Source organism: Phodopus roborovskii, unplaced genomic scaffold (assembly GCF_943737965.1).
Source record: "Phodopus roborovskii unplaced genomic scaffold, PHOROB, whole genome shotgun sequence".
Classification (NCBI taxonomy): domain Eukaryota; kingdom Metazoa; phylum Chordata; class Mammalia; order Rodentia; family Cricetidae; genus Phodopus; species Phodopus roborovskii.
Window position 1 is genome coordinate 9,235,497 of NW_026126571.1, and position 16,197 is coordinate 9,251,693.

Genomic DNA, 16,197 nt, shown 5'->3' on the forward strand with positions numbered 1-16,197 from the left:
CCCTGGCGATAGGGACCGAATTCCCTCCCCTTTTGAAAAACCGCTATGAGTCCTGGAGCCAAAACATGGGGTTAGCTGTTTCTTGTCTGAAACCAGGTTCCTGAGATTCCTTATCATCAATAAAGGTATTCTAGCTCACTTAGGATGCCGTAATTTGTACCAGTCTCTACTGTCTACAAGCTTCTTCCTTGTTAAATATTATCAGTGCTTTCCAAATAAATAAGTTCAACATGAAGACTAGTTTTAAAGAGCAAAATTTTCACTGAGCCTTTACTTAATAATTAAAAATTTAGTTTTTTAACAATATATTGTTAACAATGTATATTACAAAATATGCATTATATATATTTGTGTGTGTGTATATATATATACATATATATACATATATAGTAAAATCACTGATTTTTATGTTTTGAGAACATCATGTATGAGAACTACATCTGTATCACTCTGATCCTGCCCCGACCCTGTAATTACTCCAGTATCACCCCTCACAAATTCATGACCTCATTAATCATTATCGATACACCTGTATGTGTAGGTACCTACGTGGATCTACTGAGGCCATTTAGCACTGCTGATACGCATATGTGTCCAGGGCTGACCACCTGGGATTAGACAACCAAGCAGGAGCTTTATCCCTGGGAAAAAACAAAAGTTTCCCTTTCTCAGCAGCCATTGACCAACCATTGTGGCTCTTCATCTAGGGGTGGGACCTTGATTTTAATAAATTTGAATTTCCATGAAGACAGGGATTTTACTTTATTTTGTGCACTTGATGTATCCCTGGCATCTAGAGCAATTCCTCACACGCCCACACTAAACAGGAAAATAGTGTGTACACATTGTTTGTTGACTCCACCATATGTGATGGGCCTAAAGCTGTCTCAATCCCTTGGAGGAACTATGCCACACCTCGATTCTCACAGTCGCTCATAGTTGGGAGGGGGTACATTACACTAGACAGTAACTTCACACTCTAAACACAGATCGAGTATTGGAATCATATGTGGATTCATATTCTAGATCTGCCCTTGGGATTCAGGTTTTCTCAATGAGACCAGGATAAAATTTCCATCCCATAGTTTAGTTGGCGCCCAGAGGGGCAGGGGCCAGGTGGTGTAACCGAATTGCTGAAGATAAGGTGGTGATTGTAATGGGCAGAATAGACAAAGCAATGTCCATAATGGCCTAACACATAAGGGACAGTATAGGCAAAGCAATTTTTATGATGGTGTGACTTGTATGGCCCTTTGGAACTGGCTGGTCAATCATGGTGTTTCCAGCCATGAAATAGGTAAGCCGACTGCATTTTTGTTTGATCTCTATGAATGGAAAAATTCTCAAATGAAAAAAAAAAAAAAGTTTACAATGGAATCTTGGCCAGTGAACTCATTTCCAACGTTGAGCCTGTTTGCAGCCCCTTGAATGAAGGGACTGCCAGGTTCCCCTAAGGGAGGACCTTGATGAAATACCTAAGAGTTTAACTGTTAGCCTTTCTCCAGTCCTACCCCAGCAGGACCTACAGGCCCTTTGCAAAGATAACTGTACACTGGGGGAAAGGAAACAATCAGACTTTCCAGGGTCTGTTGGATACTTGTTCTAAATTGACTCTATTCCATGAAATGGCAAGAAACATTGTACCCTATGAAGGCCCATAGGGGCTTATGGAGGTCAAATGATTAATGGAGTTTTGGTTGAAGTCCAACTCATAGTAGGTCCAGTGAGTCTCTGAAAACATCCTGTCATTATTTCCCCAGTCCGGAATGTATAACTGGGATAGATATACTTAGAAGTTGGCAGAATTCTCACAGTGACTCCCTGATCAGCGAATAAGGCTATTAAGGTTGGAAAGGCTAAATGGAAGCCATTAGAGTAGCCTCTTCCAGGGAAAATAGTGAATTAAAAACAGTATCACATGACTAGAATTGTAGAAATTAGTGCCACCATCAAGAACTTGAAAGTACTGGGCTGGTGGTTCCCATCACATATCCTTTTAACTTTTCCTACCAGTGCAGAAGACAGGTGGATTGAGGAGAACGACAGAAATACACACTGGAAAAAAAAAAAAAAAGACTTCTTCAACAAATGGTTCTGATCAAACTGGATGTCGTCATGTAGAAGAATACAAATAGATACACGTAGAAGAATGCAAATAGATACGTATCTTTCACTGTGCACAAATCTCAACTCCAAATGGATCAAAGACCCCAACATAAAACTAAATACACTGAACTTGACAGAAAAGAAAGTGGGGGATAGCCTTGAATGCCTCAGCACAGGAGATGACTTTCTAAACAGAACTCTGCTAATGCAGGCACTAAGATCAACAATTGATAAATGGGACCTCGTGGAACTGAAAAGCTTCTGTAAGGCAAAAGACACTGTCATTTGGACAAAGCAGCAGCCTAAAGAATGGGAAAATATTTTTACCAACTCCACATCTGAGAAAGGGTTAATATCCAAAGTATATAAAGAACTCAAGAAACTTGATATAAACAGACTTCTCTACAGAGGAAACTCAAATATCATTAAGAAACAAACACTTAAAAAATGCTCAACACTTTTAGCCATCAAGGAAATGCAAATCAAAACTACTTTAAGATTCGATCTTTCAACTGTCACGTGACTAAGGGCAATAGGTACAAGTGACAGCTAATGTGAGGTGGGATATAGGGCAATGGGAACACTCTTCCATTGCTGGTGCGAGTGCAAACTTGCACAGCCACTATAAAAGCCAGCATGGTATTTCCTCAGAAAGATGGGAGTCAATCTACTTCAAGCTCCAGGTGTACTACTCTTGGGCAAATACCCAATGGAAGCTTCTCTCTACACAGGGACACTTGTTCAACCATGTTCATTGCAGTGCCGTTCATAATAGCCAAAAAGTGGAAACAACCTAGATGCCTCTCAACAGAAGAACGGGCAAAGAAAATGAGATAATTTACCCGATGGGGTATTCTGAACTCTTTCAAAAAAAAGAAAAATGACATCATGAAATTTGTAGGCAAATGGATAGAACTAGAAAAAAAAAAAACTCATCCTGAATGAGGTAAGCCAGACCCAGAAAAATAAATATGGTATGTATTCATTTCTATGTAGATATTAGCCATTAAATAAATGGTAACCAAGCTACAATCCTTAGTCTCTGAGAGGTTAGGCAAGAGGGAGGGTTTGGGGGGGAACACATGCATCTCCTTGGGAGAGAAGTCAGTAAAGAGAAACCCTGGAACACACATCCCAAGACCAACTAGAACTGGCTGAAGCCACTGGCATAGTGGCAGAGCCACTGCAGAGAGGCTGAAGGTGACCCGTGGCTCACAGACCTGGTGGGAATTTAAGAGGCTAATGAGGCATGTGATGGATGAAATTACATATGGAACTACATGTAACAGGCAAGGCATGCTCAGGAAAGCCCACACTATGCAAATGAGCTCCAATCCTTTGTGCTGTGACGCTATTTGAGCTAGCGAACTCACTCTCTGCCCATTTCTTCTCTTGGAACCTTTCTTTCTTGTTTGCTTTTGTTTTTTGTTGTTTGTTTGTTTCCAAGACAGGGTTTCTCTGTGTAGCCCTGGGTGTCCTGGAACTCACTCTATAAACCAGGCTGGCCTCAAATTCAGAGATCCTTCAGCCTCTGTCTCCCGAGGGCTGGGATTAAAGGCGTGCACCACCACTGCCCGGCTTCTTTTTCTAATTTTTAAAGAAAGATTTAATTTTTAGTGTGTGTGTGTGTGTGTGTGTGTGTGTGTGTGTGTGTGTGTGTGTGTATACCTGTGCACATGTGTGCAATGTCTGTGGGAGCCATTAGGGGGCATTGGATCCCTGAATCCAGAGTGGTTAGGAGCCTCTCCGTGTGAGTGCTGGAAAGCAAACTAGGGTCCTGTGTGAGAGCAGCAAGCACTTTTAAGGCTGAGCCATCTCTCCACAGACCCAGTATATGTTTTCTCAGCAGCTTCTCTTACTTTGCTAGCTACTGTCCATCTATTTGAGTCTCTGTCCAATTCTTTATTCTGGGCCACAAGACCAGTCTGGGATATAGAGTAAATCCTGAGACACCTGGGGATATATAGTGAGACCTTGCTTCAAAAGTAACTTTTGTTTTGTATCTTGTTTGTTTGTTTCCCATTAAATCTGTGATGTTTACATAACAGCATCAGCTTTGGGTGAGGACGTAGGAAATGCGTCACCTGAACGGCTGGCCATTAGCCCTTCCCTCACTCCAAATCATCTTTTCTCTCCCATCAGCCCTCGTGCAATTCCGATGCTCCCCAAGCCCTCCCAAACATATCTTAATATTTTCACAGTTCTGTACCTTTAAATATAATGAGGGTGCCAGTGCCTTGAGAGGCCACTAGTAAACAGCAAAGTGCCAAAATGACTTTAAACACTCAGTTCCCTGAACTTTTCCCTCCAGCTTTCCCAGCCCAGATCCACTGACGGCTGTGGCTTCCACCTCAAGCTCCCTTGTGCTTACTCTAACTGCTGCTGCCTGGATCAAGTTAGAGAGGATGATGGAGAACGGCGTCTTGCCTTCACCGCCTTACCACCCTAAGCAGAAATGTCAGGAGAACCTCCAGAGAAGAGAGGTGCCCAGGTCAAGGCGTTGAGGGAAATGCTTCTGTCTGCTGGTTAATAGCTAACTAGCTGCCCCTTTATTGCCCACAAACTTGGCAACCCCCTAGGTCTACGTGGCTGTTTACTTTTCCCATGGTGAGAAAGGAGAGGTTTCTTTCACTGCCAACACAGTTGCCACATAAAACCCAGAGCAGAACAAGAGAGGAGATTACCAGAAGAAAACTGTTCTGCATGAGACCGTGCCAGCAGAGTGGCAATGTTCTGAACAGATGCTTGTGTTTAAACTTCTTTGCCTACCAGACACTCACTAGGACCCCAGGAAACTGGAATTTCCCCCTGGAACCTAATGCTGGAGCCCCATGCCATCCTCAGAGGGAAACTCTCCCAGAAAGACAGTTTGTTGGGTTCTGAGTTGTCGGGGCGCCGTGCTGAAGAGACGGTGGGGTGGGACCACACCTTGACCAGGACTGCCGAGTTATCTTAGGACCAGGCTCCTATCGAAAGCCAAGCCTTCGGTCGGGACCCTGAATATGGACTTGAGTCCTGGACTTCTTTCTATCTTCTTACCAATGCAGCCACGTTGAATAAATCTCACCTTTCTACCTTCTACTATTACTTGCTCATTGAATTGAATTATGGAGGATGGATGGTCAAGTCTAGCTTGCCAGGGCTTCCCAGGTCTCACTCAGTTATGACAGCTATTTTTATTGTGTATTTGCCAGAAAATGTTCTGCAAAAGTGTTGTATATAGACTTAAGAAATGGGATGCTGAGGGGGGCGGGGCTCAAAGAAGAAAGATGAAGGAAAGAATAATATTGTCCTTCTACCAACCATTCCCACCTCTTCCTTTTCCATGACAGCCGTTCTTCAAAATCTAACCTTCAGTGAACTGCTTGCGAAATATGATGCTGGCTGATTCAGGAAGTTGGGGGTAGGACGTTAGAGTCTGTATATCTAACAAGTTCCAGATGACGCCAATGCTGCTGGCCCACAAATCACACAATGAAGAGCACCGACATCAGCTGGAGGTACTGGGCCTTGATTGCACCCTGGAGTTATCTGAGGAGCAGGGAATCTTTCCTTCCCAAAAACTCAATTCCCAAAATACAGTTATCCAAGACTGACCGTGGCTTATCAGCTATAAATTAGAAATGTCTCAATATCATATGGGAAATATAATAATTATTGATTTTCATGAGTTCTGAGACACTCAAGTCTTTTTTACAAATCTACCAATGAAATCCACAATTCCTAACTTTGCCAGTAATACACTCATTTGACCACAAGATGTCGCCAAAAGAACAAAATACACATCATGAGCTCCTGGCAAAGTTGAGCGAGGCATCTTACCACACAAGTCAAAGCTAAGAGGCAGCTTGTTTTAGAGGCCACATTCCCAGTTTCTGAGGAAAAACAGATCACAGAACCCTTTGAGAATTGAACACATCTACAGAAAAAAGAAAGTATATTCACAAATAGGAACACAATTTCAAGAAATTCACAGGACCTGAAATTTAAACCTCCCTTGCCTTTGTTACCCCATTTCCATCCTTCTCATGGTTGACTGTATCTCCTGCTTCATAAGGAAAATAGAATCTAGCCATAGATCTTCCAATTTGCTCAGTTCACCTGCCACCTTCCTTTCCTCTCCATAGAGCAGACACAATTTCTTTTAGAAAAGTCTTTTGAATGTATTTATTTTGTGGGGTGTGGGCGGTCAGAGGACAACTTGGAGAAGTTAGTTCTCTCCTTCTGTTGTATGGGTTCAGGCAACTGAGCTCGGATCTTCAGGCTTGGCAGCAAGCTTGCTTAAACGCTGGAGCATCTTACTGGCCGATAAAGTCTTTGTTTGTTTGTTTGTTTGTTCGATCGTTTTTGAAACCCCAAGAAGCTGTGCACACAAGTAAGACCAGGGAGCCACCAACAAGTTCATAAGAGGCTTAGTCAAAAAGAACAAAGCCTGTGTCATCGCCAGACTCCTCAGACCCGGCCTTCTTTGCTTCCATGTCTTATACAGAGTTTTGATGAGTAAGAATAAATACATGATATGTATCACAGCCAGGGTCTGTGAGTTTGACCAAAGGAGTTGTGTAGATTGTAGCTCAGGTTAAGGATTAACAATGGAGTCCTAGATTCTTTTAACCTTAATGTCGGGAGATGTGTTCACAGGTGTCAGAGTGCATCACAGCTGAAACAAAGCTTTAATAACAACAAAGTTAGACTAAGGTGTTTTTGTTAAATAACTTTGAGGTGAAAAACCCCAAGAAGACAATCTAATGTTTTAGAAAGGCACATGGTTAAATGTGGAACTCTTTAAGGGCAGGGAATAAGAACAAAGAAACTCAACTATTACTGACTGATGTGCTCTGCTTGATAGGTTTAGTTGATGAGCAATGGTGATGATAAATTCCTTATACCCATTTCTGCCCTCGATCTCCTGATATGTTAAAAAAAAAAAAAGATATGTACCCAAATTTTAAAGTAGAGCTAATTCATTTTCATCTATGAAAATTTAGGTTTGTGATTTCTTTAAGATTCCTTGTAAGATTACCTTTCAAGACAAGTAATAAAGTAATTGACCCTTTGTTTGTAACAGTAAGATTCAGCCTGCCAGTAAAAGACCTGACAGGAACACCTTGCTTGCCCACATGGTTAATCTATAGCAAGTTGCTTGGGTATGAATGTATGTGGGTTCTTGGGATAATTTGTTTTTCACCTGTAATGCATAAAATGTTTAATCATGTGAGGGAGATGAAAAACATGTTTTTACCTATAATCATTCACTTGAGAAATGGAATGCAACTGCTTTGACTCTTGTACTGCCCAGAATATTCTGTTGGGGTATAAAAGATGTAAAAACATGTGTGGGGGGGGGAGAGAGAGAAGATAAGGAAGGAAATCATCAAGAGAGTTTGTGAGTGCCTTTTTCCCTAAGTCCCCTCAGATAGAAAAGTTTAGCCTCACTGACTCAGCGCCCTGTGCTGCTGGAGGATGGCCTCCCAGACAGCAGGAAGAGTCATCTGAGAGGGGGAAACCTCAATTGAGAAAATGCTTCCCTAAGATCCTGCTGCAGGGCATTTTCTAATTACGGCTTGATGTGGGAGGGCCCAGCACAGGGTTGGTGGGGCCGTCCCCCCCCCCCCCCGACTGGCGGTCCTGGGTTCTACAAGAAAGCAGGCTGAGAACGCCAGGGAAAGAAAAACAGTAGGCAGCATCCCTCTGTGGCCTCTGCATCAGCTCCTGCCTCCAGGTCCCTGCCTTGCTTGAGTTCCTGCCCTGACTTCCTCCAGTGATGAACACTGAAATGGAAGTATAGGCCAAATAAACTTTTCTCCCTAAATTGCTTTTAGTCCTGGGGTTTGATCACAGCAATAGTGACTGCAACTAAGACAACCATCTTATGTAACTGTCCCCTGGCCTGTCTATCTATTTCGTTCTCTGTAACTTTACAATCCTTTTTTTTTTTTAACCTGCAAATGTGGTTCTTAACCAGAGATGAATCATCCATAGATGCTGCAGATATGCTTGGTCAGGGTACCACTTTCAGATCCTATTCGCTAGGTTTGCAATGAAGCTTGGAAATCTATATGCTTTGGAAGTCCTGTCTGTGTCTGAAAGTATAGTAGTAAAATGTAATTTTAGTCAACAGTACAGTTGTAATCTGTATGGCTTGGGACAGAGAGACGGCTCAGAGGTTAGGGGTGCCATCTTGCTGTGGAATTTCCTTGTGCGTGGGAAAAGCATCTTACACGTCGGCAGTGGTGATGGCTGTGCAAGTGAGAACGCACTTTAAACGCCACTGTTTGTAAACTGAATGTTACGTTTACCATGCTGAGACAAACTTGGGAGTGGACGGGATAGCACATTAAATAGAGCTCTAGAGAAAATAAATGAACTGGGAAACAGCAGGAGATGATAAGAAATGAAATATTAGAAACAAGCAAGTAATGGTGGGAAATGCTAAAGAGAAGGCGAGATTTATGTAGGATTCAGAGGAAAGGTGTAGTTCAACTAAAGTTTAGCCCAAGGCTGGAAGGAGAGACAAGATGGACTTAGTTCAGTATTTTCAGAGACAATGACAAGATAAGACATTGCCTGAGAATTTTCTAGAACAGAGATGAGGCACCTGACTTTGGATTTATATACAACTAATGTTAATTATTCCTATTCTCTCTTGTGGTAAGCAATGGAACCTTTGGAGGAAGACTATCTGGGGCTGGGGGAGATGGCTCAGAGGTTAAGAGCACTGGCTGCTCTCCCAGAGGACCTGAGTTCAATTCCCAGCACCCACATGGTAGCTCACAGCCATCTATAATGAGATCCGGTGCCCTCTGATAGCCTGTAGGCATACATGCAGGCAGAACACTGTGCATATAATAAATAAATACATAAATAAATAAAGCTTTAAAAGTCTAAAATATTAAAAGAAGATGATGATGTGACTTTGTGTCTGCGTGTCTCTCTTTGGTAACAATGGGGACAATAGACTGTTGCATTTGACAACTCACATAGCCTCAGAGGAAGAACCCATACAGAACAGTGAGAGACAGTGGTTACTACAGGGGAAGGCGAGTCACATCTCTGAGGCTGTGGTGGCATTTTCTTTAATGATCTTTTTACTTATTCTTCATGTATTTCACATCATGCATTTCCATCGTATTCACTTCCCATCCTTCCTTTCCACCTCCTGCCCTTGCAACCTCCCCGCCATAAAATAAAATAAATAAAATTTGAAAGAATCTTTTAAAAAAGAAGAAAAAGGAAAATCTCGCCATGGACGCTGCAGTGTGACACAGTGAGTCATGGCGCAAACCCTTCCGTTCATGTATTTTTACTTGTAAGTGTTCGTTGCAGATGAGGCTTCGGGTGTCTGCTATAATATCCTCTAGGATGTCCTGTTGTTGCCCTATGTCATGGAGATCCCGTAGTGTTGGATCTGCAGGATGTGCCCTGTAGGATGGGCCCCTTCACAGACTCCCGCAGATCACAGATGGGGTGGATGTTGGGGCAGATCACAGATGGGGTGGATGTTGGGGCAGATCACAGATGGGGTGGATGTTGGGGCAGATCACAGATGGGGTGGATGTTGGAGCAGATCACAGATGGGGTGGATGTTGGGGCGGGCCAACTCATAACCCTGGTTCTGGACCTGCACATTTGCAGGGTTAGTGACTCTGCCAGCCCATCCCTTGTCCTTACCACCGAAGTGAGCTCTCCAGTACTGCTCCAGGTAGTTCATCCTCTGCAGCGATGAGCAATGAGCGGCTCTCCTGCTTTCACACCTTCGGGGTTGGCTCACCCATGTCTACACCGTCAGGGCCAGCTCTACTGTGCTTCCCAGGGGAGGCGAAATGCTGCAGCTGGTGAGCAGCAGGGGCAGGTCTCCCGCTCTTATGACCTGGGGGCCAGCTCTCTCTACTGCCATGCTGACAAGAGGGAAGTGTCTCCCTAGCCACCACTGTAAGGCAGATGAGGGGCGGGGCCAGATCTCCCAAGTACTGTGACTGGTAAGGCTTCCATGTGGGGGAGGGGGGAAGAAGGGGAAAGGGTATATTCCCCTCTCCTTCATGTGGTGACATTTTAAAAAACTTAATGGTACACAAGTAGCTGGGCAGGTGCTGAGATCTGACCCTGGCCCCCACAGACTCAATACACTTGATCTCACTTCTGCACCCAGAGTCTCTTTCGGAACAGGATCTCTCTCTCCGGCTTGAGTCTCTGTGCTCTAGTCCCATTCCGCTGCTGTGACAAAACACTCAGACCAAAAGCTGTTTGGGGAGAAAATGCTTTATTTGGCTTATACATACACGTCATGGTTTATCATTGAGAGAAGTTGGGGCAGGAACTATGAAGGAAACATTTTCTACTGCTGGCTCACTTAGGCTCATGCTTCTCCGGCTTTCTTACCCAGCCTGGGATCCCCTGGTGCTGCCCAAAGTGGTCTGTGCCCTCTTACATCAATTAACAGTCAAGACATTCTCTTCATAGGCATGTCCACAGGCCAGGAGATATAGGTAGTCCCTCAATTGAGACTTCCTTCTCAGATGACTAGGTCAGGTGGCTGTCAAGTTGACAGTCAAAACTAACCAGGACACCCTGGATGTTTTCCAAAAATCTTGTTTAGCAGCTCTAAACAAACAAACAAACAAACAAATAAATAAATAAATAAATGGCCAGGTGTTTTGGGGGATGGGTAGGGAGAAATGAGGAAATGTTGATCAAGGGATGGGTAGTACACTACCTTTTGGTCTGAGAAATAAGGTCTGGTGTTTATCGCATATTTATTGCATTTAGTTCTGAAAGCTTAAAGAAAGTATAGAAAATACAGATTGCAAATGCTTCACAGCCCCTTCAAGACTCCAACAGCCACAAGCTGTTTTTCCCAAGGTGGCCATCAATGCATAGATGCGTCTTTTTCCAGGTCTCCCATGATTTAAAAAAAAAAAAAAAATAGGATTTGAAGAAGATATTACAGCTCGAGAAGAGACTGTGAAGTGAGTGACAGAAGATGCACTGTGAATATGGCTAGCCACAGGGTACTCCTCAGATTTTCAATGAAAGCCAGTACCATTTTCTCTGAGAAATTAATGCAGTTTACATTTTTTTAGGTTTGATGTACCACCAAAAATTAATTTTGTCACACTATAAAAATGTGAATACGGAGGCTGGAAAGATGGCTCAGTGGTGAAGAGCACCGGCTGCTCTTTCAAAGGACTCAGGTTTGGCTCCCAGCACCCATGTGGCAACTCATCACCACCAGTAGTTCCAGACCCAGAGGATCTGATGGCCTTTTCTGACTCTGAGGGCACCAGGCATGCATGTGGTGCACACAGATACATGAAAGCAAAACACTCATAGTCATAAAATAAAGTAATACTTAATAAACTTCAAAATAATGTCAGTATAGACCATTCTGCTTTTCATTGCACTCAAACAACATTAATGGAAAACTCATACCTTTTAGAACCATCAGTGGGCTGGTGAGTGAGCTCCGAGGGTAAAGGTGCTTGCCACCAAGCCTGGCAACCTGTAGTTTGGTTTCTAGGACCAAACTCTCAAATGTTGTCCTCTGACTTTCACATGTGTGTCATGGCAATACACACATACACACACAAAATAAATAACTAAAATGTATATATAATTTTAAATTTATATTTTATGCATGAGTGTTTTGCATGCATACCTGCATGCCAGAAGAAGGCATTAGGTCCCACTAGGGATAGTTGTGGGACACCATGTGGTTGCTGGGAATTGAACTCAGGACCTCTAGAAGAGCAGTCAGTGCTCTTAACCTCTGAGTCATCTCTCCAGTCCCCCCACTCCTGTAATTTTTTAAAGAAAAAATTCATTGGTGTTAACGCATCATGTTCTTTATTCTAATTTTATATTTTATTTAACACAATTTACCTAAAATATTATCATCTCAGCATGTAATCAATATAAAAAGTTAGAGAGCTCTTTTACATTATTTCTTACATTCTAACTCTTGAACTCTATTGTATATTTTATCTTATTGCCTTAGTGTGAAACAGGATCAAAGGTACCCATCTCTCTATAATCAACAATGATCTTGAACTCTTGAAATCGCTGCCTCTATCTCCCGAGTCAGCATATTATCTGCAAAATCATGACCATATGTTTAAAAATAAAGATCATTTAAAGTAAAGGAAAAACCAGTATATTTTTAATTTTAAAATTTAAAATTCTAGAAATAGAAACACAACAGCAATACAAGCAAAACAAGTCATTCCTTCCAAAAAAAAAAAAAAAAAAAAAAAAGCAAACTTAAAAAGATGCCAGCATCTTATACTCAGTGGCAAGCTGTTTTGAACAAGCTGTGAATAAACAGAAGCACCAGGGAGCCCTGGAAAATCCAGGCTGAGAGCCTCGAGGCTAGACGATGTCCAGATAGCTGCCAAATGGAGCAAAGTTGAAATGCCTGTTGTGTGCAATGTAAGTGGAGTGTGCCAACTCAGCCTACTGAGAAATAAGGTCTCTCTCTCTCTCTCTCTCTCTCTCTCTCTCTCTGTCCTCTTTCTCTGAGACCTCTGGGAAGGCAGAATGAAGCCCTTCAGTTACAACACTGATTAAAGTTTGAGTATAAAATCCTACCTGCCCTGAAGCCTCCCCTGCACATAGTGCATAGCCTGTTTGTTCATGGTGGAGAACTGAAGGCCTGGGAAAGGAACACACACACACACACACACACACACACACACACCCAGCCCCGATCCAGGCACAGGCAGAATGCCCAAGAGTGGGGGAAGACAGCCTGAGAGGCTCTGTGGCTTTCCAAAGATCAACCCTGGTCCAGAGCTGCAGTTCTAACGCCAAGCCCTGAGTCTTGTCTATTTTTCTCCTGGCATCGGGCCTTCGTTATTCAAAAATACCTTTGCTGCTAAATTAGTGTGCATTCATAAAACGTGTTATGTTAATTTCATGAGCTTCTAAAAAAAAAAAAAAAAAAACCAAGGCAAAAAAACAAAAGTTTAAACACTCCCTAGGGCCAGTGAGATCGCTCAGCAGGTAAAGGCATCTGCTGCCACGCCTGGTGACCCTGTTTTCATCCCCGGATCCGCATGGTGGTGGGAGTACTGAACTTGTATGAATTGTCCTCTGTCCTACACACACACACACACACACACACACACTATTGCACACCGCGCATCCCCCCACACCCCACAAGTTCCGTGAAGAGACTAACGTCAGCTCAATACTCAGGTGGTGTGCGGGGAGGTGGGTTAGATGGAGTGATCTGACTCTGTGCTCCAGCTCTAGGCAATCCTTTCGGAGGTAGGTGGGGGTCAAACCAGCATGCTGTGTGCACTATGCGCCCCTGTTTTCTCGGTTTCACTTAGGGGGTCGCCACCCAAGACGCGGTCAGGAGAAAAAGCAGGTAGTTCCAGCGGTGATAACGTTTTGTAGGGAAGGTTGAAAAGCGGTGGGTCAAGGCAGGTGAAAGGGCCTCAGCAGTCCACGCATCCTTCTCCTGAGGCTCGTTTCTTTCCCCGTCAGGATTTTAAGACGTGGGCGAACGTCAGGTCAGACTCGAGCGAACATACAGAGAGACCAGATCTCCTCTGCTTGCAGTCCACCCTGCCAGGGATTCAGTTCCATCGCAGGGGAGGACTCCTCGGGGTGGCTCCTGCTTCCTGGCAACTGGTGACGTCAACGCTCCGGAGACACTGATTGGCTCGATTACTTGGCGCGCTCCTGGAGGAGAGCTGCGAGAGCGAAGGCTTCACGACACTGAGCAGAGGCGACTGGCTCCTCCCCGGCGCAGTGAGCAGCGTCCTTGCCCAGTGGTTGCTACGCAACGGGAAACATTTCCTCCTGGGACCCAACTTTTGGCTCCTAGAGACCCCTCAGGAAAGGCTGCAGTTGGACCGCTGGGTGAGTACGATGGAACTGAGCCCTGGGCGGAGCCAGACTCCCAGGGTCGCCTGCCCAGCGATGGAAACCCCTCAGAGATGATGGATTAGGTGATGGGATAGTTTACTGTGGAGGGTGGGGTGGAGGGGTGGATTGGAAAGTGAGGACTAGAGATGTCAGGCTTGCCCAGGATCGTACACTGACCAAATCTAGAGCTGTCCCCTCCAATAAGACAGTTCCTAGACACCAGGTATGAAATGCACTCGGAAAAATTAAATATAGCCCTGCATCACACAGCATCATTGTGTATTGAAACGATAGTTTCAATGTTAGGTAAATAAAGCACATCATTAAAACCGAGGCCTCTCGTATTTTTAATGGGGTTACCGGAGAAGTTAAAATTACTCAAGAGGCTTTTTTAATTCTTATTGTAACTAAGCTAGGTTAAAACGTAGGTATGGCAACACCTGATTTAAGACATTTTGTACTCTATGGTGTGTGTGTGTGTGTGTGTATGGTGTGTATCTGTCTGTGTGTGTCTGTGTGTGTCTGTCTGTATGTCTGTGTGTGTGCATCTGTCTGTGTGTCTGTCTGTGTGTCTGTGTGTGTGTATCTGTCTGTGTGTGTCTGTGTGTGTGTGTCTGTGTGTCTGTGTGTGTCTGTGTGTGTGTGTCTGTATGTATGTCTGTGTGTGTATGTCTGTGTGTCTGTGTGTGTGTGCACACATGCACGTGCGTACCTGTCTGTCCACCCTTGCATGTGTATGTACATGGAAGACTAGAGTTTTGTTTTTTCAAGATGGGGTTTCTTTGTGTAGCCCTGGTTATCCTGGAATTTGCTCTGTAGACCAGGCTGGCCTTGAACTCACTGAGATCTGCCTGCTTCCTCCTCCCAAGTGCTAACATTAAAGGCATACATCACCATCACCACCACCTAGGTCCCACACTTTTTGTTTTTTAAGATGGGATCTCTCACTGAATCTGGACCTTAGCTAGCTTGGCTGGCCAGCAAGCCCGGGGATTCACCTGTCTGCCCCTACTCTCCAGTGCTAGGATTATGTACAACACTGCTATGCTTTGCTTTTCATGTGGTGCTAGGGATCTAAACTCGGGCCCTCCTGCTTGCTGTCCTGTTGCCAACCTGACACAAGCTAAAGTCGTTTGGAAAGGATGCTCCCATAGTATTGGCCTATCGGCTTGTCTGTCCAGCACTTTCTTGATTAATGATTGATATGGGAGGGTCCAGTCCACTGCAGTTTGTGCAATCCTGAACATAGGTGGTCCTGGGTGCAAGTCATAAGGAGCAAGCCAGCAAGCAATGCTCCTCCATAGCCTCTGCTTTAATTCCTGCCCTCATTTCCCTTCGAGAGGGACCACAAGCTATAAGATTAAATACACCCTTTCCTTCCCAAGTTGCTTTTGGTCAGTGTTTTAGCACAGCAACAAAAACCCTAAGACACTCGGATAGTAAGCATTTTACAGACGGAGCCATCTCCCCAGCCTCCTTAGCTACATTTAAGTACCTTGGGAGATGTTTTACGCACTCAGGTCTGAAAATTTTACTGTTCAAAGCCCTTCTCTTCATCCTCCTACACCCAAGCCAGTCTAGAGCCCAGGGCAGGGCTTCTTCAAGCCCAGGCATAACGTCTGTCTCAAATTTTATTCCTCTGGCTCAAGCACTCTGGGGAAGACCTCGAGAGTTGTGATTGCTTTCCTCTCGGGGTGGGGGGGGGGGAGGTAGGTGAATTCAGGCCTCCTTAGTCCTTAATTCTCTCTGCACTGCTTATGTCTCTCCATAACTAATTTCTTCAACTCTTCTGCCTTTCTTTTCCCGTTCACGCAGGAGTAAAGATGAGTTTCCAAACCACAGATAATGAAATTGACCTGAAAAATTTTGAACGCCAGGAAGAAGAAAATCCTGTGCTTGCCAGACTAAACACTATAAAAGCAAAAGGAATTATGAATTATGTGTCACTCAAAGAAAATGAACCTGAAATGCAAACGCTGACATTTAGGCACACCACAAAAGCTCAAGAGAGAACAAGAAAGCGACAACAGCCTGTAAAACTGGAGCCTCTGGTAAGTTAAAAAAGAAAGAAAAACCAAGCAAACAAATCACACACACACACACAAAGAGAAATATAATAAGCAGCATTAACAGTGTTGAATTTTGCCTACTTTGCTTTAAAGTTTATTCTATCTTTTTGAAAATTTTTATATACATTTAGTGTGTGTGTGTGTGTGTGTG

General features: G+C 43.9%; 1 protein-coding gene across 1 annotated transcript in view; it reads left to right on the forward strand.

Moving 5' to 3' along the window:
• The first annotated feature begins 15,800 nt into the window (after window positions 1-15,800).
• The window catches only part of Dnah6 (dynein axonemal heavy chain 6), a 152,846-nt gene continuing 152,449 nt past the window's right edge, over window positions 15,801-16,197 (forward strand). Inside the window, exon 1 of the mRNA XM_051202998.1 lies at window positions 15,801-16,028. Within this exon, the coding sequence (XP_051058955.1) occupies window positions 15,801-16,028 (228 nt within the window). The remainder of the gene's footprint in view (window positions 16,029-16,197) is intronic.